The sequence below is a fragment of the Gobius niger genome, assembly GCF_951799975.1.
Source record: "Gobius niger genome assembly, chromosome: 8".
In the NCBI taxonomy this organism is placed as follows: domain Eukaryota; kingdom Metazoa; phylum Chordata; class Actinopteri; order Gobiiformes; family Gobiidae; genus Gobius; species Gobius niger.
In genome coordinates, this window is record NC_136859.1 from 4,477,276 (window position 1) to 4,500,694 (window position 23,419).

A 23,419-nucleotide genomic window follows, 5' to 3' on the forward strand; every position below is an offset into this window, starting at 1 on the left:
AAGACTTTATTTTATCAGGGCTGTCAACTTTTCACTCAACCTTGGAGTGAGACCCCTTCACCTGGACCAGCAACACACAAACATCTGCAAAGGAGACACAAATAAGTGGAATGTTTGAAGAATGTCAGAAGCGACAACGAGCTCATGTTTGTGGGCGGAGCCTCAAACATGAGCAACAACTTTATATCTTCTTTTTGTAGCACAGAAGACAGTGGTCAGTCAGAAACTCCACATATTTTTTAGCGGTCATTTTCACACCTTCAGGGATCCTAAAGGGGCCGACCAGCTCTCTCCCCATGATTCTGGCCCAAAACATGACTCCGCCCCCTCCTTACTGACGTCACAGCCTTGTTGGGACATTGTGGCCATTCACCAACTATCCACTACTCCATCCATCTGACCATCCACGGCCTCATCAGTGAACAAGACTGTTTGAAAATGAGTCTTCATGGATTTCTGTTCATCAGCTTCAATGAACAGTGTAGGGGAGGCCGGATAGATGGTTTATGCACAACTGCAGCCTCTGGAGGGTCCTACACCTTGATGTTCGGGAGACTCCAGAGGCACCAGCAGCTTCAAATACCTGTTTGCTGCTTTGTAGCAGCTGTTCTCTTAATCTGATGTATTTGTGTGCTCTGAATCAGTTTAAGTTTAAGAAAATTAGGTACCGGCCCTAAAGTTGTTTTTCACGTGTCTAAAGTCCAACGCATTAGCGGCTACATGGAGGTACTGCAGCAACGGCGGAGCAATGGCGGCCTCTAGTGTCGTTGTTGCAAAGCAGAGCAGCCAGCGGCCATTGTTTGGGATTCATCTGGGTAGTCCTGACCTTTAACCTGGACCAGCATGCTTTGCGCTTGGTGAGATGCAGAATCCGCTTGTTGCTGATTGGTTTAGTTCATTGACCATTTGTGCGCGTTAGGCCCGCCCTGCTCCGTTACCAGACTAACTTCCCCGTGTAGAATGGACAGGGAATAGAAACAAAAAAATCTGATTACTGTTGTAACTAAACAAAAAGCTTGATTGTGTTTTATGTATATCAAAATGTATTGATAGTGATTGCTTGCACTTATTGCATTTGTTTGTTGCAAAAAAGAGGACCTCAGGAAGAGTAGCCAAAGCAATAAGCTGCTGACATAAACAGTCGTTATAACAACCAATGATTATTTGTTACCATCACACAGAGGAAATAAATACAATTGCCTTGTTAATTTATGATTCCATATATTTATTGATACATTTATAAATGTTATTTTTTTTCAAGAGTTATTACATTCACAAACTCGTTAATTTCAGTTCCACCTTGAGAACGACATTTTGCTCTTTAGTTCTTTAACGTGCCTGTTATTGGCTTCATTCACATGAACAATCACCTGTAATCACTAAATCAAATTCAGTGCACACAACTGAAAGTAATTCAATACAATCTTCAATAAAACTATTATGTGGGGTTTTGTTAATGGTCATGTAAAGTACATGTAAAGTAAATCTCCATTTTTACACCCTCTTTGGGTTTGGCGCGTTTCGGACACAAAATTGAAGTGAGTTGGACGACACTCAATCTGAACTGCTGTGACTTTGTCGAGCCATGTCTACGTCAAAAAACTAAACCCTTTTTTCCGTCGTTCTGCATCTTCTAAAATTTACTTTGCGGCACAGAAGCTTCTATCAACTTTGTGCTGAAGTGTGAGAGAAAACAGTTAAACTTACGCAACAAATGCTTTCACGCTGAATCATCACAGTTTAGCATTAGCCTGGTTAGCCTCACAGTTTAGCATTAGCCTGGTTAGCCTCACAGTTTAGCATTAGCCTGGTTAGCCTCACACTTGAGGTGCTTCCTGAAAAACTCCTGTATCTTCTTCCACAGTAGCACCTCGGCTCTTGCGTGCGCCGCGGGTTCTCCTCCCCAAAGCATCACCATGTTTACAACTCCATGGAACCCAGACACTTCAAACGGTGAGAACGGAGTGTCCAAGATGTGTCCCGCCTGAGGGTACGAAACCGCCTCAAAATTATTCCTCCCGTGACGCTTCATCCGCTCCACCATCTGCTCCATAAACGCCACACTGTCCCACTGCAGGTCGTCCTCCGAGGCCACGAACAGGAACTGAGCGCTGGCCTTTTCTATGGGCACGACCGAGTCACGGTGCTCTGCGGACGTCGGGATGGGCAGGGCGTTTTTGACCATATAAAGGTCAGAGGTCAGGGCGATGCATTTGGACAGATCAGGTCTTAGCGCTGGGAGGATCTGCTGTTGTTTGTAGAAGAGCGGCAGTTGAACGTTAGCGCTGCAGCCGTTGATCGAGACGACGGCCCCAACGCCTCGCACGAACGCGGCCAGAGACAGAGCCACGTCGGCCCCTTTAGAGAGGCCCATGACCCCCAACTCTGCACCGCCCACCTGGAACACAGCACAGAAGGTTACTCCAGGATCACGTGGCCTTAGCCAAACTGTATCGTGTTCTGAGTTTACAATGGCACAAAAACTTTCTCTCACAAGCCCCACAGGTCGAGTTACGAAGTTGGATTTTCATTAAAGCAGAACAAAGTGAGCTGTGCTTAGAGCTCCTCCTGCTGGTCACTTTTGAGAATAGCACTGTTTTAAACCCCCATCACCATCATCACGCAAATCTTCGCAAAATAGTAAATATTCAAACACAAGACAACATTTTCCTGGTATACACAGAAAATTGCTTTGGCAATTTGAATGTTCCGGTGTGAGTCGGGTCCTGGTGTGAGTCGGGCCCCTGGTGTGAGTCTGGCCCTGGTGTAAGTCGGGCCCTGGTGTGAGTCGGGTCCTGCTCCTGGAGGAGCGGCTGCAGAAGAACAGAGCAGTTCAGACTCAGACCTTGCTGTGCTGCAGTAGATACTGCACGGCCGCCTCGTACTGATCCAGATGAAGCCGCTCGCTCTTGTCCAATTTGCGGTTGAAGACCGGGACAGTCATCGCCACGAAGCCTTTGTTCGCCAGAAGCCCCGCCCTCTTCTCTGACGGGAAGGAGGGGAGGTCGAGCACCGCGGGAAACGGCCTGGAGCCTGGGACAACAGGACACAAGTTAAAGAGGCCTGTTATTCTCTTCAACACTCGAAACCAGGTGTGAGCTCCAGGACTGAAGGTCAAGGTCAAAGTTTATTGACACTGCTCACAAAAACTTAGGGCATACTCAAAAAACACATCCTGGATGTCAATCAATTCGATTTTTCGGATGAAAATCTTTATTCATAGTGTAGGGCAGGGGTGGCCAACTAGTCAGAGACCAAGAGCCGAAATTTTCAACCTTGATCCCGTGAAGAGCCACAAAGGCACCGACCATTAGCGAGATCCCGGGGCTTTAGTTTATTGTGATTAAATAGAATGTGACCGTTTTATTTAATCCCAATAAACTATAACTTTATGTCTGGCCTTTTTCTCTTTTTTTTTAATAATTGTGTTAGATTGAATGGTTTTACTCCTCACCAAGATTGAAATACATGTATATTAACTGAAATTTTGTGCTTTCTGCTCTGACTGAGACAGCATTAGATTTTTTTTTTTTTTTTTAATGCTGGGGTGTGTTTGTATGTGGGGCCCTTCCCACTGAGCCCCCTTCTCTGATTCGCCCCTGGCCTGTGCGCTCTGTGCCTGCAGCTCAGTCCTGACTGGACTGTGCAGAGAACGCACTCTAGGCTGCACAAAGTTCATAAACTTTAACCAGGAGCCTCTGGAGGACGTCTGAGAGTCTGTTTTCAGCTTGCATCTGTTACAGTTTCTGTCACATGTGAAAGGAAAGTCATGATGTCGCGCTTCGCATCATATGCTTTATTAGAGCTCCGCTTTTTTCCATTTCCTAATTTTGATCTTTTTCTGTGAATATGAAGCCAAATTACATCAAATAAAGAGTAGCTGATCAGAAACCTGAAGAGCACAGAAGCTAATCCTAGTGCCACGATCTGCCTGCCTGTTGTTCAACCTACATCCCGCTTTGAGTGAGGCTGTACGGGCACCTTTTACACGCCGCCTCGAAAAGGAGAGAGATTCGGACTCTCATTCATGTGTGTAGAGATGGAAACAGGGTCTGTAGGACTATGGTTGGATTTTTGGTCAAAGACTGTTACAGTTTATGGGAAATATTTACCAATTATTTTGCAAAGAGCCGCATTGTATTACACATCTCCAATCATGCAAAGAGCCGCACTCTGATTGGCCAAGAGCCGCATGCGGCTCGAGAGCCGCGTGTTGGCCACCCCTGGTGTAGGGCAATGTGTTGAGAACAAAATAACATAAGAATGATAAATGGAAATCAAATTCTCAGCCCCTGGAGGTCTGGATCCAAAATTATAGTCAAAATCAAAGTGACAAATCAGGTCACTGGTTGATCCAAATTCTGTAGAAATTCCTCAAAACGAGTCTGTATCATCCTCAGTAGTGTGTGTGGCCTCCACGTGCCTGAATGCACTCCCTACAACGCCTGGACATGCTCCTGATGAGACCACGGATGTCCTCCTGAGGGATCTCCTCCCAGACCTGGATTAGAGCATCAGTCAGCTCCTGGACAGTCTGTGGTGCGACGTGGTGTTGATGGATGGACCGAGACATGATGTCCCAGATGTGCTCTATTGGATTTAAGTCTGGGGAACGGGCAGGCCAGTCCATAACATCAATACCTTCATCATGCAGGACCTGCTGACACACTCTTGCCACATGTGGCCTGGCATTATCAGGCATCAGAAGGAACCCAGGGCCCACAGCACCAGCATATGGTCTTACAATAGGTCTGAGGATCTCATCCCGGTCCCCAATGCCAGTCAGGGAACCTCTGGCTCGCACATGGAGGGCTGTGCGGCCCTCCAATGAAATGCCTCCCCAGACCATCACTGACCCACCATCAAACCGGTCATGCTGATGATGTTGCAGCAGCAGAACGTTCTCCAGGGCGTCTCCAGACTCTGTCACGTCTGTCACATGTGCTCAGGGTGAACCTGCTCTCATCCGTGAAGAGCACAGGGCACCATTGGCCAATCTGCCAATCGCTGTGTTCTCGGGCAAATGCCAATCGGGCTGCACGGTGTTGGGCAGTAAGCACCGGCCCAACTTGTGGACGTCGGGCCCTCATACCACCCTCATGGAGTCGGGTTCTGACCGTTTGAGGACCAACATGCACATTTGTGGCCCTCTGGAGGTCATTTTGTAGGGCTCGGGCAGTGCTTCTCCGGTTTCTCCGTGCACAAATGAGCAGATAGCGGTCCTGCTGCTGGGTTGTTGGCCTTGGTCGGCCCCCCCAGGTCTCCTGGTGTACTGGCCTGTCTCCTGGTATCTCCTCCATGCTCTGGACACTGCGCTGGGAGACACAGCAAACCTTCTTGCCACAGCACGAATAGACGTGCCATTTTGGATGAGCATCACTCCCTGAGCGACTTCTGTGGGTTGTAGATGCTCCTCATGATGCCTCTAGTGGTGAGAACACTGGACAAATGCAAAAGTGTTCCAAAAATACGGTACAAAGGATGAAGACAGGGAAATGGTCTGTGATCGCCACCTGCAAAACCATTCCTCTTTTGGAGTGATCTTGCTAATTGCCTCTCATTTCCACCTGTTGTCTGTTTAATTTCCACAACACCAAGTGAAACTGATTCACAATAAACGTGGCTTCCTAACTGGACAGTCTGATATCCCTGGAAGTTTTTGTGAGCAGTGTATAAAGCACATTTAACATACAGTTGACACGGCCCAAAGTGCTGTACATGTTTCAGTGAGAGACAAATATATACATATATATATATATATATATATATATATGTATATATATATACACACACAGTACAAAATAACAACATGGAATGCTCAACTCAGCTCGTGTTGAAAGCCAACGCATAGAGGCGTGTTTTTAAGAGTGACTTAAAACTCTGGAGAGCAGGTGATGTTGTGACGTCACAAGAGAAACATAACTGTTAATAAACAGGTTTGAAGAAATCACTATCTGTTAAAAAGACATTTTCAATCATTCCTCTCCTGGTTCTATTCAAAAACATTAGACTGAGTAGGACACAGACCTGGGGGAGTGAAGAGGACCCCGGTGAAGCCCCGCCCCGTCACAGTCTGTCTCTGGACTCCGTCTCCCAGAATGCACCTCTCGTTGGTCTCCTTCGCCAGTATCTGCCCGTCCTGCTTGTCGACCACAGAGAAGTGGACCACGTGTGGACTCAGGGCCTGGTTTTTGAAGAATCTTGCATGTGGAACTTCTGGGCTCAGGGACCAGAACAGACCCATGGGCTGGACCCCGCTGTAGGAGCCCCTGAGGGGGGCGTCCCGTGACACGTGGACCTGAGGCAGAGGAGCATGACAGGACAATAAGAACATTTTGACACATAACCTCATCATTAATCATTTGCACAGCTTTGAAAACATTTCAGTCCAGAGTCAGTGGATGAGCTCAGACTGTGCTTTTAAAACACGTGTGAACACTTTTAGTATTAATGTGTGTGAAGCGGCCAGGATTTGCCCTATGCAAAGGTCCGCTCTGGCTGCAGTAATGAGGCGTCTCGGACGCGTGTCTTCCAAAACAAAGAATACTGTATTTCAAAGGTTTATTTGGCAAACCTCACAGCCATCGACAGGGACACAGACTTCAGACTCCATAGACACTGGACACGGTCAAAAAGATGTATGCCCCCATACTGCAACACCTGAGTGCCCCTTCCTCACCCCTTATATAGGGCAGGTCATTATATAAACACACACAGCGCCACACAGTGGCAGGAGGATCAAACATGGCTGAAATGGCTCCAACAGTGTGTCTCATTATTCAAAATGTAAATGTTTAGAAACACAAGGTTTGATGTTTGTAGAAAAATGTCTTTATACTTTATGGATCAGGTCTGTGTCGCCATCTGGTGGCCACGCTGCGCAAAGTGAAATGCTAGAAAATAGCCCCTCAAAATGCGATCATTCATGTGATGCAGGTCAGTCATATTCCAAACATGATTCTATGGACACAGACATTTATATGGTTAGTCTGGTGTTATAAGTGATTGGCCTCAGGTGCTCTGTGGAGCGGGTCAGACTGTTTTTAATGCAGGCTAGCTGATACCATAGAAATGCGCTAGCCTTGCACTAGCCTAGCGCCACGAAACTCTTCAAATATAAGAACTGCATGAATTACAAAAAAAAAAATATCTCCAGAAATCAGCAACACTCTGGGTAACTAGGAAATGAGGCCCTATGTCAAAAATCCTGAAATATCCCTTTAAGCCACAACAGGACCACATGTTTTAGTTGTAGTTTTACACTTATAATCACTAGTTTTAGTTTCATTCTCTTGATGCTCTTGCATCATACTTTACAGTGGGGATAGGGTTTGCGACAGAGCACTGAGATGGTCCACAGCACTACTGGCAAAACATTCAGTGGACGGTTGGACCCAACATTGAATAGTTTTGGAGGAAAACACAACGTCATGTGTGGAGTAAAAATGGAACAGCACCGACATCAAAACCCTCCCCTCACTGTGGAGTCTGGAGCAGGAGAATCATGTGTGGGGCTGTTTTGTTGCCTCAGGGCCTGGACAACGTGCAATCATCAATAGAAAAATCAATTCATACGTTTATCACGATGTTTTGCAGAAAAGCCTGAGATGTGAATAAGTGAGTGCACCCGTGTATTAAATAGCTGACTGACTCTTCTTTTGCAGCAATAACTGCTTTCCTGTCGTTGCAGATTAGACGCTCATTTCACTCAGAAGCTATTTTTTCAAGCAGACACTGTTTAATAATTGATAAGTGATGTTAATAAAGCTCGGACCACATTTCGTGACCAACTTAGGCAGAAATGTAAGAAATTCCACACGGTGTACTCACTTTTTCCTCCACTGTAGCCTAATGCATAATGCCCCTGTAAGGACTGGACCTGATGAAAGTTGATGGATGAATCTGTGTGCAGTACCTGTCCGCTGTGGTCCGCCCTGAACTCTGCCCAGGAGCTGAAGCTGGAGCCCTTCTCGTCGGTGGCGCTGGCCCTCAGCACCACGTCCTGCTGCGAGCTCAGCCCCGTCACACGGATCTGCAGCGGGTCGTCGAACATGCAGCGAGCGCTGGGCAGGAGGATCAGACGCAGACGTGAGGACATCTCTGCAACACCAAGGAGACGAAGACGATGAAGACGATAAACTGGACCAGCACTGACCACGAGTGTAAGGAGAAACTCTGCAGGAAAAGAGCAGAAAAAACTAAACAATTAAAGAGATACATAATCTGTTTGAAGCTTCTGAGGGACAATAGAGAGCTTCCTGAGCAGCTGCATCACTGTGTGGTGTAGTGACAGAGCTACATGAGAACATAAAAAGTTCACAAAGAAAGACCCAGACATCAAGTCTTTGGATGTTCTGGACAATTCAGTCAAGTTCAGAATGGTTAAAAAAGGCAATAGGCCCGAGTGTTGAAAAGCCGAACCAAATGGTGCGGATCAAAGCTCCAGGTTTATTGCAAAATTTAATGAAAAATAAGTGTCTTTGGTCAAAACATTTGAGGATTATTAAAGTCTCCATTAGTTTATAAAGTCAAATGAAAGCCCTAGTTTAGTCCTTGTTCAGACTTGGCTTTATGTTCATGTAGTTTAGTCAGAGGTGATTCATTCTCATTCACATTTAGTCGAGGTCAAGTGTTTTTCAACTTGTACTTGAATATTATTTTCCACACAATACTTTTTACATCTACTTAGTAATAATATTGTATAAGTATAACTGCACTTACTTGTATTGGGCAACAATGGTCGAGCAGGTCGTCTTATGGAAAGGTTGAAGGTTTGGATCCTGGATCCAGCAGGTGCAGATGGTCGTGTCCTTGGACAAGACGCTTCAGGTTCGTCTGTGTGTGACTGCAGGTGAATGCTGCATGCTGGGTAAATTTATATCCTGAGTTGCTCCCAAAGACACATTAAACAGATGACTCTCCCCAACTCCTCCCCATTGACATTATTGACAATAGAAGTTTCCCTCATTAATACGTTTATACGTAACCAGGTTAACTAATGAGCACTTAATGTCCTAGGCCAGGCTGTACAAATGGACTAGTTATGGAGGAAGGAGGAAGAATGCCCCCTCGGCACAATTAATAATTCAGCTGAACATTTTGCTGTGAAAATATGGACCTGAATTTGGCTCGACTTTACTGGACTGTGATAAATATGTTTATTGTTCGCCAGAAAACAGGTAAAAAGACTGAAAAATTGTGATTCCCATGAGAGGTTTTCTTCCCTCTCGGCTTGGCCACGCCCCCTTGTGTGGCGGATTACCATCATGTCATGGTAAAACTGGGGGATTTGGGGAGGATTTTTGTAGGTTTATGATTTATAGTCATTACAGTTTTAGGGAAGAATCCATGAGACTTGTTGGGACACGGTGGCCATTCACCAACTATCCACTACTGCATTGATTTGACCATCCAGGGTTACACGGCCTCATCAGTGAACAAGACTGTTTGAAAATGAGTCTTCATGGATTTCTGTTCATGAGCTTCAATGAACAGTTTAGGGGAGGCCGGATAGAAGGTTTATGCACAACTGCAGCCTCTGGAGGGTCCTACACCTTGATGTTCGGGAGACTCCAGAGGCACCAGCAGCTTCAAATACCTGTTTGCTGCTTTGTAGCAGCTTTTCTCTTAATCTGATGTATTTGTGTGCTCTGAATCAGTTTAAGTTTAAGAAAATTAGGTTCCGGCCCTAAAGTTGTTTTTCACGTGTCTAAAGTCCAATGCATTAGCGGCTACATGGAGGTACTGCAGCAACGGCGGAGCAATGGTGGCCTCTAGTGTCGTCGTTTTAAAGCAGAGCAGCCAGCGGCCATTGTTTGGGATTCAATCTGGGTAGTCCTGACCTTTAACCTGGACCAGCATGCTTTGCGCTTGGTGAGATGCAGAATCCGCTTGCTGCTGATTGGTTTAGTTCATTGACCATTTGTGCGCGTTAGACCCGCCCTGCTCCGTTACCAGACTAACTTCCCTGTGTAGAATGGACAGGGAATAGAAACAAAAAAAATCTGATTACTGTTGTAACTAAACAAAAAGTTTGTGTTTTAGGTATATCAAAATGTATTGATAATGATTGCTGGTACTTATTGCATTTGTTTGTTGCAAAAAAAAAGACCCCAGGAAGAGCAGCCAAAGCAATAAGCTGCTGACATAAACAGTATAACAACCAATGATTATTTGTTACCATCATACAGAGGAAATAAATACAATTGTCTTGTTAATTTATGATTCCATATATTTATTGATACATTTATAAATTTAATTTTTTTCAAAAGTTATTACATTCACAAACTCATTAATTTAAGTTCCTCCTTGAGAACGACATTTTGCTCTTTAGTTCTTTAACGTGCCTGTTATTGGCTTCATTCACATGAACAATCACCTGTAATCACTAAATCAAATTCAGTGCACACAACTGAAAGTAATTCAATACAATCTTCAATAAAACTATTATGTGGGGTTTTGTAAATGGTCATGTAAAGTACATGTAAAGTAAATCTCCATTTTTACACCCTCTTTGGGTTTGGCGTGTTTCAGACACAAAATTGAAGTGAATTGGACGACACTCAATCTGAACTGCTGTGTCTTTGTCGAGCCATGTCTACGTCAAAAAACTAAACCCTTTTTTCCGTCGTTCTGCATCTTCTAAAATTTACTTTGCGGCACAGAAGCTTCGATCAATTTTGCGCTGAAGTGTGAGAGATAACAGAATGCTTTCACGCTGAATCATCACAGTTTAGCATTAGCCTGGTTAGCCTCACAGTTTAGCATTAGCCTGGTTAGCCTCACAGTTTAGCATTAGCCCGGTTAGCCTCACAGTTTAGCATTAGCCTGGTTAGCCTCACAGTTTAACATTGGCCTGGTTAGCCTCACACTTGAGGTGCTTCCTGAAAAACTCCTGTATCTTCCTCCACAGTTGCACCTCGGCTCTTGCGTGCGGCGCGGGTTCTCCTCCCCAAAGCACCGCCATGTTTTCAACTCCATGGAACCCAGACACTTCGAACGGTGAGAACGGAGGGTCCAACATGTGTCCCGCCTGAGGGTACGAAACCGCCTCAAAATTATTCCTCCCGTGACGCTTCATCCGCTCCACCATCTGCTCCATAAACGCCACACTGTCCCAGTTCAGGTCGTCCTCCGAGGCCACGAACAGGAACTGAGCGCTGGCCTTTTCTATGGGCACGACCGAGTCTCGGTGCTCTGCGGACGTCGGGATGGGCAGGGCGTTTTTGACCATATAAAGGTCAGAGGTCAGGGCGATGCGTTTGGACGGATCAGGTCTTAGCGCTGGGAGGATCTGCTGTTGTTTGTAGAAGAGCGGCAGTTGAGCGGCAGCGCTGCAGCCGTTGATCGAGACGACGGCCCCAACGCCTCGCACGAACGCGGCCAAAGACAGAGCCACGTCGGCCCCTTTAGAGAGGCCCATGACCCCCACCTCCGCACCGCCCACCTGGAACACAGCACAGAAGGTTACTCCAGGATCACGTGGCCTTAGCCACACTGTATCGTGTTCTGAGTTTACAATCTCACAAAAATTTCTCTCACAAGCCCCACAGGTCGAGTTACGAAGTTGGATTTTCATCAAAGCAGAACAAAGTGAGCTGTGCTTAGAGCTCCTCCTGCTGGTCACTTTTGAGAATAGCACTGTTTTAAACCCCCACCATCATCATCACTCAAAGCTTCGCAAAATAGCAAATATTCAACACAAGACAACCTTTTCCTGCTATACACGGACAATTGCTTTGGCAATTTGAATGTTCCGGTGTGAGTCGGGCCCTGGTGTGAGTCGGGCCCTGGTGTGAGTCGGGCCCTGGTGTAAGTCGGGTCCTGCTCCTGGAGGAGCGGCTACAGAAGAACAGAGCAGTTCAGACTCAGACCTTGCTGTGCTGCAGTAGATACTGCACGGCCGCCTCGTACTGATCCAGATGAAGCCGCTCAGTCTGGTCCGGTTTGCAGGTGAAGATCGGGACAGTCATCACCACGAAGCCTTTGTTCGCCAGAAGCCCCGCCCTCTTCTCTGACGGGAAGGTGGGGAGGTCGAGCACCGCGGGAAACGGCCCGGAGCCTGGGACAACAGGACACATGTTAAAGAGGCGTGTTATTCTCTTCAACACTCGAAACCAGGTGTGAGCTCCAGGACTGAAGGTCAAGGTCATGGTCAAAGTATATTTATAAAGCACATTTAACATACAGTTGACATGGCCCAACGTGCTGTACATGTTTCAGTGAGACAAATATATACACTGCGTTCCAAGTTATTGCGCAAATTGGATTTTTGTGTCAAAAAGGTAAAAAAAAAAAACAATAATAATGAAACTCATGGATGGTATCGGTCTCGGGGCTCTATGCATCACTGACATTACTCTCAGAGACCTGGGATGATTAGTTTTTAGTCATGTTTTGGGCCAGAGTCATGGTGAGAGAGCTGGTCGCCCCTTTAGGATCCCTGAAGGTGTGAAAATTACCTTTGAAAAATATGTGGAGTTTCTGACTGACCACTGTCTTCTATGCTACAAAAAGAAGAGTCGTGTTTTCCCTGAAAAAATCCTCTTCATGCATGACAACGCACCATGTCATACTGTACTGGCTGCTATGGGCATAAAAGGAGAAAAACTCATGATGTGGACCCCCTCCTCCCCGGACCTCAACCCTATTGAGAACCTTTGGAGCCTCAACAAAAAAAAACTTCTATGAGGGTGGGAGGCAGTTTTCATCCAAACGGCAGCTCTGGGAGGCTATTTTAACATCCTGCAAAGAAATCCAAGCAGAAACTGTAAAATAATTTGGAACTTGGAACAGTGGATTTTGAGGTTTTTACTACATTTATTTTTGAAAAATTATTATTATTATTGATTGATTGATTATTGATTCTGTTATCACTAGGAATTTTCCCCCCACCACATTTAAAATGATCCTCTACCAGTTAAAGACTTGAAAATTATGCTGACTCTAATTTGAGTTGACAATTTAGAAAATCTTAGAAAAATGTCATTTGCATAATAATTTGGAACACAGTGTATATATATATACACACAGTACAAAATAACAACATGGAATGCTCAACTCAGCTTGTGTTGAAAGCCAACGCATAGAGGCGTGTTTTAAGAGTGACTTAAAACTCTGGAGAGCAGGTGATGTTGTGACGTCACAAGAGAAACATAACTGTTAATAAACAGGTTTGAAGAAATCACTATCTGTTAAAAAGACATTTTCAATCATTCCTCTCCTGGTTCTATTCAAAAACATTAGACTGAGTAGGACACAGACCTGGGGGAGTGAAGAGGACCCCGGTGAAGCCCCGCCCCGTCACAGTCTGTCTCTGGACTCCGTTTCCCAGAATGCACCTCTCGTTGGTCTCCTTCGCCAGTATCTGCCCGTCCTGCTTGTCGACCACAGAGAAATGGACCACGTGTGGACTCAGAGCCTGGTTTTTGAAGAATTTTCTGTGTGGAACTTCTGGGCTCAGGGACCAGAACAGACCCATGGGCTGGACCCCGCTGTAGGAGCCTCTGAGGGGGGCGTCCCGTGACACGTGGACCTGAGGCAGAGGAGCGTGACAGGACGATAAGAACATTTTGACACATAACCTCATCATTAATCATCTGCACAGCTTTGAAAACATTTCAGTCCAGAGTCAGTGGATGAGCTCAGACTGTGCTTTTAAAACACGTTTGAACACTTTTATCATTAATGTGTGTGAAGCGGCCAGGATTTGCCCTATGCAAAGGTCCGCTCTGGCTGCAGTAATGAGGCGTCTCGGATGCGTGTCTTCCAAAACAAAGAATACTGTATTTCAAAGGTTTATTTGGCAAACCTCACAGCCATCGACAGGGACACAGACTTCAGACTCCATAGACACTAGACACGGTCAAAAAGATGTATGCCCCCATACTGCAACACCTGAGTGCCCCTTCCTCACCCCTTATATAGGGCAGGTCATTATATAAACACACACAGCGCCACACAGTGGCAGGAGGATCAAACATGGCTGAAATGGCTCCAACAGTGTGTCTCATTATTCAAAATGTAAATGTTTAGAAACACAAGGTTTGATGTTTGTAGAAAAATGTCTTTATACTTTATGGATCAGGTCTGTGTCGCCATCTGGTGGCCACAGCCCAGAATGGACTGTATTGAGCTGCACAAATACTATAACTACTGATCAAATACTGCTATAAAAGTAAAAGTCACTCCATTGTATTATTACTTCAGTGAGAGTACTTAAGTATTTGCTCTCCAAAATACTCAAAGTAGAAAGTACATGTCAGTGTCAAAAAATAACTCTTCTTCACCTCTTCTTTCTCATCGTGTCAGTGGCATTGGCAGCACTTCTGCACAGAGTTTGCATGAGGGATGATACACGACGAGGCGTCCATGACCAGAAGTAACTGGACGATGCGGAGCCGTGAACCGGAGTCCAGATATTCTGACAATACACTGCGTTCCAAATTATTATGCAAATTGTATTTTTGTGTCAAAAAGGTAAAAAATAAATAAATAAATAATGAAACTCATGGATGGTATCGGGTCTCGGGGCTCTTTGAATCACTGACATTACTCTCAGAGACCTGGGAGGATTAGTTTTCAGGTTAAGCCCAGTTAAGGGAAAAACTACTGAAAAAGGGTGTTCCACATTAATAGTTGAATGCCTTGGTCTAGGTATGAAAACCTTCGATATTTCATGAAAGATTAAGTGTAATCATCGTACTGATAAGAGATTTGTGGATAATTCAGACACACACGTGTTTGTGCAGATAATGGCACAATATGGACGGTTTCTGCCAGACAAACACATCAGATTAAGAGAACAGCTGATACAAAGCAGCATACAGGTATTTGAAGCTGCTGGTGCCTCTGGAGACTCCCGAGCATCAAGGTGTAGGACCCTCCAGAGGCTGCAGTTGTGCATAAAACTTCTATCCGGGCCTCCCCTAAACTGTTAATTGAAGCTGATGAACAGAAACGGCTGCAGTGGCTCAGAAATACATGAGGACTCATTTTCAAACAGTCTTGTTCACTGATGAGCGGCGTGTGACCCTGGATGGTCAGATGGATGGAGTAGTGGATGGTTGGTGAACGGCCACAATGTCCCAACAAGGCTGTGACGTCAGTAAGGAGGGGGCGGAGTCATGTTTTGGGCCAGAGTCATGGTGAGAGAGCTGGTCGGCCCCTTTAGGCCCTTTTAGGCTCCCTGAAGGTGTGAAAATTACCTTTGAAAAATATGTGGAGTTTCTGACTGACCACTGTCTTCTATGCAACAAAAAGAAGAGCCGTGCTTTCCCGAACAAAATCCTCTTCATGCATGACAACGCACCATGTCCTGCTGTAAAGAAAACCTCTGCATCACTGGCTGCTATGGGCATAAAAGGAGAGAAACTCATGATGTGGACCCCCTCCTCCCCTGACCTCAACCCTATTGAGAACCTTTGGAGCCTCAACAAAAAAAAACTTCTATGAGGGTGGGAGGCAGTTTTCATCCAAACAGCAGCTCTGGGAGGCTATTCTAACATCCTGCAAACAAATCCAAGCAGAAACTGTCCAAAAACTCACAATTTTAATGGATTTAAGAATTTTGAAGCTGCTATCACACAAGGGCTCCTATGGTAAAACATAACTTGACCTGTTGATACTTTTTTGATTGAAATAGCTTTTGATTTCAGTAAATATGACCTCCTAATGCTACAAATACAACAAATGACCATTTTTCAGGTAATTACAAGCTTTAAAATGTATTGAAGCGATGAGTTGCATAAGAATTTGGAACAGTGGATTTTGAGGTTTTTATTATATTTTTATTATATTTGTATATTTGTCTCAAACATCCGATTTGAGTAATAAGCCAATTCTTTAATTCATGGACAGCGAGAATGAACTCAACCAATCTGTTCTAATGATGAATTCTTCCCAAGGTCAACAAAGATGCAATGTACAGACATACTGTCGAAATGTCGGTAATGCATTTGGAAAGTTTGTGAAGTTGTTAATGTGTTTATCGCAATAGACATGTATTTCCCCTCCCACTTGGGCACCAATCATATCAAGTTACGGACTGAATCGATTGGTCGAGTCCCGCGGAGACAAAGGGGCCGCCCCCGGTATAAAGGAAGGGTGCATGGAACTAGTTGGACAGAAATACGGAAATGTGAGAATTGTGAGAATTGCAAGACTTGAGTTGGAGTTCGAGAGTTGAGATTTCTCTTGGAGTTCAGACAGAAGGAGAAGGAGAGACGGCAGGAAGGGAGTGCATGGTGACATCCCCCGCTGAACTCTGACCTCTCTTTGATGGACCGCAAGAATCTTTAAGTTTGAGCCCGTCATTTGATGTGATTTGTAACTATCATTCCGACAATCATTCATATATTCCGACAAGACAACAACATTTTTGATCGCTGAGCTCTCAGCGCAACCATATTGAGTCTAGCTTGTCAAGCTAAACGCCCAAGGCCCAGAGGAGCTGGAGAGAGACCCCCGCCTCGCCTGCATCAGCTTGAAATCGCCACCCGAGAGACCACGACCACCAGGACACCAGGACTTTGGAACGCCGGACCACAGTTGGCGTGGAAAACCTTTCTCTCACGGTCGTAAGCGCATCTCACAGACCTGGCTCAATAAGATCCACATAACTTCTACGCAAACCACCTTACTGACTTTCAGATACAATTTTAGAACATTTTATCTGATTATTCATCCTGTAAGCCCTCTAGGTTATCCTGTTTGCACTTTAGTATTTAATGCCGTGTGTTAATTGATTTTGATCATTAAACCTCCATAAACCACAGTTTGCTTTGGTAATGTCTGTGTTTATTATTTTAGACTAAGGGTCAATGTGTACGTTCAAGACCTTGCTTCTTTCAGATAAATCTGTAGTTTAGCCTCCTATTCTTACTTTTATTTTGTTCGCTTTTTCGAACTTAAATTTTAAGGCTAATCTAAATCAATTAATGCGTTTATCACGATATTTTGCAGAAAAGCCTGAGATGTGAATAAGTGAGTCCACCCGTGTATTAAATAGCTGACTGACTCTTTTGCAGCAAGAACTGCTTTCCTGTCGTTGCAGATTAGACGCTCATTTCACTCAGATGCTATTTTTTTCACTGTTTAATAATTCTTGTGATGTTAGTAAAGCTCGGAACACATTTCGTGACCAACTTAGGCAGAAATGTAAGAAATTCCACACGGTGTACTCACTTTTTCCTCCACTGTAGCCTAATGCATAATGCCCCTGTAAGGACTGGTCCTGATGAAAGTTGATGGATGAATCTGTGTGCAGTACCTGTCCGCTGTGGTCCGCCCTGAACTCTGCCCAGGAGCTGAAGCTGGAGCCCTTCTCGTCGGTGGCGCTGGCCCTCAGCACCACGTCCTGCTGCGAGCTCAGCCCCGTCACACGGATCTGCAGCGGGTCGTCGAACATGCAGCGAGCGCTGGGCAGGAGGATCAGACGCAGACGTGAGGACATCTCTGTAACACCAAGGAGACGAAGACGATGAAGACGATAAACTGGACCAGCACTGACCACGAGTGTAAGGAGAAACTCTGCAGGTAAAGAGCAGAAAAAACTACACAATTAAAGAGATACAGAATCTGTTTGAAGCTTCTGTGGGACAACAGAGAGCTTCCTGAGCAGCTGCATCACTGTGTGGTGTAGTGACAGAGCTACATGAGAACATAAAAAGTTCACAAAGAAAGACCCAGACATCAAGTCTTTGGATGTTCTGGACAATTCAGTCAAGTTCAGAATGGTTAAAAAAGGCAATAGGCCCGAGTGTTGAGGAGCCGAACCAAATGGTGCGGATCAAAGCTCCAGGTTTATTGCAAAATTTAATGAAAAATAAGTGTCTTTGGTCAAAACATGTGAGGATTAACCTGTGATGAAAGTCACAACAGAACTCCTGCAAAGCCAGTGTCCAGTCTATGGAGCTCAGGAGGATTTGGACATCTGTGTTTGGAGCTAATAGCAAACATTGTCCATAAACTAACACGAGCAAAACATAATACAAAAGAGCCGTGGAACAACTTCATGAGCTGCTGATTCACTACTGGTGAACACATGTATCACACTGTAGTGTTCCAATGCTTTTATGTGAACATTAACCTCAGTGTTTTACTTTTTAGTAAAAGTCTCCATGAGTTTATAAAGTCAAATGAAAGCCCTAGTTTAGTCCTTGTTCAGACCTGGCTTTATGTTCATGTAGTTTAGTCAGAGGTGATTCATTCTCATTCACATTTAGTCGAGGTCAAGTGTTTTTCAACTTGTACTTGAATATTATTTTCCACACAGTACTTTTTAGGTTTTAGGTTTAGTTTAATTTATTTGAGCAACTACATTTACCTGATTTACAAATACACATATACAACCAGTCACAGATGCTCAAAAGGAGTCGGCTGAAGCAAGAAGCTTATGAGCGCCTGCCCCACATTCAACATAATAAACGTTTACCATTTACAGATATACATGAGGACTGTATCCACAACCAAGAAGAAGTTTGCACATAAAAGCAAAATGAAATTACATGAGTGGAACGCATAGACTCCATAGCTAGCATTTCCTATTAGATACTAAACAAGTAACAAGAAAATAAGAAAATAAGAAAATTCATGTATTCGATTTTCCAAACCCAGGCTCATACAACTGCGTTTAAGATTTACATTTATGCTGTTGCATACATCAGGAATGAGAATTATGAATTATGATCATACAAAACAAGTGAATGTGTTATTTTTTATTAATATTTGAATGTTATTACCATCATTATAATTATTTGTTTTATTATTTATGATGACATCCTAGATATTGCGAATGAATATTATAATATTACAATATTATACTATTATACAGGCATATTTAATATTCTGAGATTAAGTGGGATCTTGTTTACTAGACACTCAGATCCTGATAAAACATTTGTTGCCATTACTATTGCCACTACAATATTTTTATGTACAAGTGTTGGTTGTTTTATTTTTTATTTTTTATTATTATTATTATTATTATTATTATTTTTTTGCCCTATATAGTGTGGTGCATTAAAAGCCAGGGTGTGGAGTGGGCCAGTTAGGAAAGGGCAGTAGCCCCAGCCAACAAGCCCTCCCCCAGCTGCCCTCACTAGTGGACTGTGTTGTTGAGGTGTTGTATCCAAAGCTGTGAGATGCTTTAAAAGACGAGGTTTTCTGAGTCTGCTGGGCAGGGAGGGGCCTCTCAGACCAGCAGAACCACATCTCGCCTACCCTGGTTAACTTCTAAATATATTGAGCAGCAATATCAATGACAACATTTGCAAGGTCTGTTACTTTGTCTCAGTTGTATAATTTCACAGATCTCCAGAAGGAGTAATTCAAGAGAAATTTTGGTTGTCAACCATCAGCGTAGGTCTTAAAGATAATGGCTTTTAGTTCTCTTTTGAAAAGATATACATTTTTAGCACTTATTAAATTGTCATCTAGATTATTCCATAGGCTCACACCTCTATGTGTAATGGTCTGTTTTTTCAGGGTGGTACGAACGCACAGTACCTTTAGATTGAGTGGTCCTCTCAAATTGTATTTCCCATCTCTGTTATTAAACATTTTTTGGAAATTGCTTGGAAGTAAGTTATGTCTTGCTTTATATACTATTATTAGCGTTTTAAATTTTACGAAATCTTCGAGTTTCAGAATTTGCGATCTAAGGAACAGTGCATTTGTATTGTCCCTGAAACCAGCATGATTCACTATTCTAATGGCTCTTTTTTGAAGCCTATAGACAGTCATCAGCTGGGTCATGTAGGTGTTACCCCAGACCTCAGTGCAATAGTTCATGTAAGGAAGAACAACTCTTCTTACATCTTCTTACTTCAACATCTCTTTTTACATCTACTTAGTAAAAATATTGTATCAGTACAACTGCACTTACTTGTATTGGGCAACAATGGCCGAGCAGGTCGTCTTATGGAAAGGTTGAAGGTTTGGATCCTGGATCCAGCAGGTGCAGATGGTCGTGTCCTTGGACAAGACGCTTCAGGTTCGTCTGTGTGTGACTGCAGGTGAATGCTGCATGCTGGGTAAGTTTATATCCTGAGTTTCTCACAAAGAAATATTAAACAGATGACTCTTCCCAACTCCTCCCCATTGACATTGTTGACCAATCAACAAGAGACGTTTCCTTTATTAAAACTTAACCAGGTTAACTAATGAGCACTTAATGTCCAAGGCCAGGCTGTACAAGTAGATTAGTTATGGAATTGTCCCAGATACGCCTCCAGATGTTCGGGCTGCGAGACGAGCGTTCAACACTCTCTGTGCGGAGCTCATCAGCAGTGCTTGATTTGTAAAGTAGTATATTAAGGGAACACTTTTGGTCTGATTTGATGGATTGGGGGAACAGGCCAAAACATTTGCCGGAACACTCTCATTAGACACCATTATATTACACACATTTTTTCCCGGATCCTTTACCCTGAAAAAATGTAATTGGGGGAATGCGTTCCCAAACGGGGGATCAAGTTAAGCACTGCTTATCAGGATACATTTGAGGATGACCTACCCTGCCACGCTGTCCTCTGAGGCGAACAGAGAGCGCAAGTCCTTCAAAGACCCCAACAAGGCCCAAGCTTTCCTCTCAACCTTCACATGACTTGTAAAGTTGGCCTCATTTTCTAAATGGTGAGAAGAAGAGTGCTTACCACCCCATTATTTCAAAATTGATAATTGGACTGACTGTTACGGAATATGTGGCACAATGCACGCTTTCGAATCTATAGGTGATACAGGGACATTGAGAATGTTTTGGATAGTAGTCCAACCTCTTTTGTTTTGTTTATTTTATGTTTTTTTTTTCTATTTCACATGGTGTTTCACTACTGGAGAAGTATAGTGTGGTCCTAAGCTCTGTTTATTGAATGAACACTTACACCCTAAAATATTGTGTCACAATAAAACAATGGGAATATCTGAGATAAATTGTTGTATTGAGTATGAGATATTTGAACATGACCTCCGTGCCTCCACTAATGTAACCTGTGATTATTATAAACCTGAAGAACTTAAACTAAACGAGGATATTTCATTCTCTTTAATGCACCTAAACATTGTGCCCTGTCTGGGTGTAGGAAGAAGCCGGTCTGGTTACCCAGCAGGTCACCCGGCGGCAGGGCGCCAGTTTGGTTACCAGCTTAGCTTTAACTAAACCTGTCACAACACAGGCCACCTGTATGTGGTGATATTGTCCACCTTCACCTTTTGGAAGATGAACTATTTTTATTTGAGCCATTCTTGCTTGTTTTTATGCTAAGTATCTTTGCCCAGGGAGGTGGGTTATGGACCCCTGTTGATAAGCATTTTGCTTTTTGGGTGTCCATTTTAACAATGTAGCATTGCTTGATGGGTTATAAGTTGAATTTCCTGATTGTGTGAACGAAATAGTGAAATAAACTAAACTAAACTGATGGAGGAAGAAAGAAGAATGCCCACTGGGCACAATTAATAATTCAGCGGAACATTTTGCTGTGAAAATATGGACCTGATTTTGGCTCAACTTTGCTTGAGTGTCATAAATGTTTATTGTTCGACAGAAAACGGCCAAAAAGAGTGAAAAATTGTGATTCAAGGCACTAAGGTTCAATCCAAAAGGACAGAGGCAGCGTGTGTACTGATACTATGCATACATCCATCCACTATGTGGCGCTGTTGCCTAATAGTTAATGCCTGGTGCGGAATAAACGTTGTACTAGAAATGGCATCCTGAGTACGAGTGCAGTCATTACATGGTACAAGGAGTGGGGTTAAGAAAATGTACTGAAATGAACAACATTCGACCACCAGAAACCAAAACTGGAAATCCTTCAGGCAGAGTTTTGAGCTGTATTTGTTGGCAGCTGGCCTCGATGGCGCGGATAAAAAGCACAAAGTAGCATTGTTGCTAACGGTTGCGGGCCGCGGAGCACTGGATATGTTCCACACATTTCAATTCGACAATGAAGATTTTGAATTGGATGATGTTTGGCAAGATTTTAGGACTACTGCACGCCACGAAGAAATGAAACCTATGAACGGTACGTGTTCAGAAACAGGATGCAAAAGGACGAGTCCATAGAGCAGTATGTAACAGATCTACGTCTCAAAAGTCAGTCCTGTCATTTTGGCCCCCTCTGTGACTCAATGATACGTGACCAAATTGTGATCGGAGTACAAGACAAGAGGGTGAGGATGCTATTGCTAAAAGAAACGGATCTTACAGTGGAAAAAGCCATACGCATCTGTCAAGCATCCGAGAGCACCAAGTTACAGCTAAAGACTTTTGACAATGACGGTGACCAGCGGCTGTGGACGCCATAAAGAAAGGAGAGCCAGTGAAGAGGCGTTTCAGAGACACTAAAGACAAAAAGAGAGACAAAAGGGACAGTGAAAGATGCGGGAATAAGCATGGTCCAAAGCAATGCCCAGCATATGGAAAAGACTGCAGGAAATGTGGTGGCAGAAACCACTTTGCAAAGTGCTGTTACGCAAAGAGAAAAGTCCACATGGTGAGACAGGACAAGTCAGCGAGCAGCAGCGACGAGGAAGAACCGCTGTATCTGGATGCAGTTACACTAACTGACCTGGACGGTACTGAGGATGAATGGATTGCGCATTGAAATATTTCAACAAACTGAGTCCAAAACCGCAAGTGAGACCAAAGAAACTGAACTTGAGAGCATACAACAACCAGCCTATTCCCCACAAAGGAGTGTTTCGAGCGACTATCAAAGGAGACGGTCGTTTCTGCAATGCTCTGTTTGTCCTTGTGGAGGAGGATAGACAACCAATGCAGAACCAGTGATACATGCAGCAAGAAAAGTGCCTGTAGCACTCAAAGACAGACTAAGGAAGGAGTTACAAACACTCATTGATAAAGGAATTATCCGAAAAGTTGAGGAACCGACAGACTGGGTCAATTCTTTCGTTATTGTGGAAAAGAAAAACGGAGATCTGAGATTGTGCATAGACCCAAGAGATTTGAATAAGTGGATCAAGAGAGAACATTTCAAGTTGCCTACGAAGACAGACATTACAAGTGCAATGGCAGGTGCACGTTACTTTTCCTTTGTCTTTTGGAATTGCCTCCGCACCTGAAGTTTTTCACCGGACTGTACAACAAATATTCGATGGTGTGGAAGCAGTTGGAGTATTCCTGGATGATGTGGTCATATGGGGAACCACAGAAGCTGAGCATGACAAGCGCTTAGCAAAAGTAATGGAAAAAGCAAAGCAAGCAGGGCTGAAACTGAATAAACAAAAATGTCAGTTTGGGGTGCGTGAAATAACTTACCTGGGAGACAAGCTGTCTGCTGCAGGGATACAGCCGGATCCCGAAAAGGTGAGAGCAATCACACACATGCCCATGCCCAAAAACAAAGCAGACTTGCAGCGGCCGTTTCATTCCGAACCTGTCGGCTAACACAAAAGCACT

General features: G+C 44.0%; 2 protein-coding genes across 2 annotated transcripts; both read right to left on the reverse strand.

The window, feature by feature from the left end:
* Positions 1-1,789: 1,789 nt before the first annotated feature.
* On the reverse strand, positions 1,790-8,098 carry LOC306966700 (acyl-coenzyme A thioesterase 1-like; the record flags this gene model as incomplete). Its single annotated transcript, XM_079561513.1, has 4 exons — positions 1,790-2,398; positions 2,846-3,026; positions 6,024-6,298; positions 7,916-8,098. The coding sequence occupies 4 exons, from the start codon at positions 8,096-8,098 to the stop codon at positions 1,790-1,792; spliced, it is 1,248 nt and encodes a 415-aa protein (XP_079417639.1).
* A 2,739-nt stretch (positions 8,099-10,837) lies between these two features.
* On the reverse strand, positions 10,838-17,452 carry LOC306966701 (acyl-coenzyme A thioesterase 1-like; the record flags this gene model as incomplete). The annotated part of the gene is made up of 4 exons (XM_079561514.1): positions 10,838-11,446; positions 11,874-12,061; positions 13,264-13,534; positions 17,270-17,452. 4 exons carry the CDS (start codon positions 17,450-17,452, stop codon positions 10,838-10,840), a joined length of 1,251 nt encoding a protein of 416 aa, XP_079417640.1.
* Between the last annotated feature and the right edge of the window lie 5,967 nt (positions 17,453-23,419).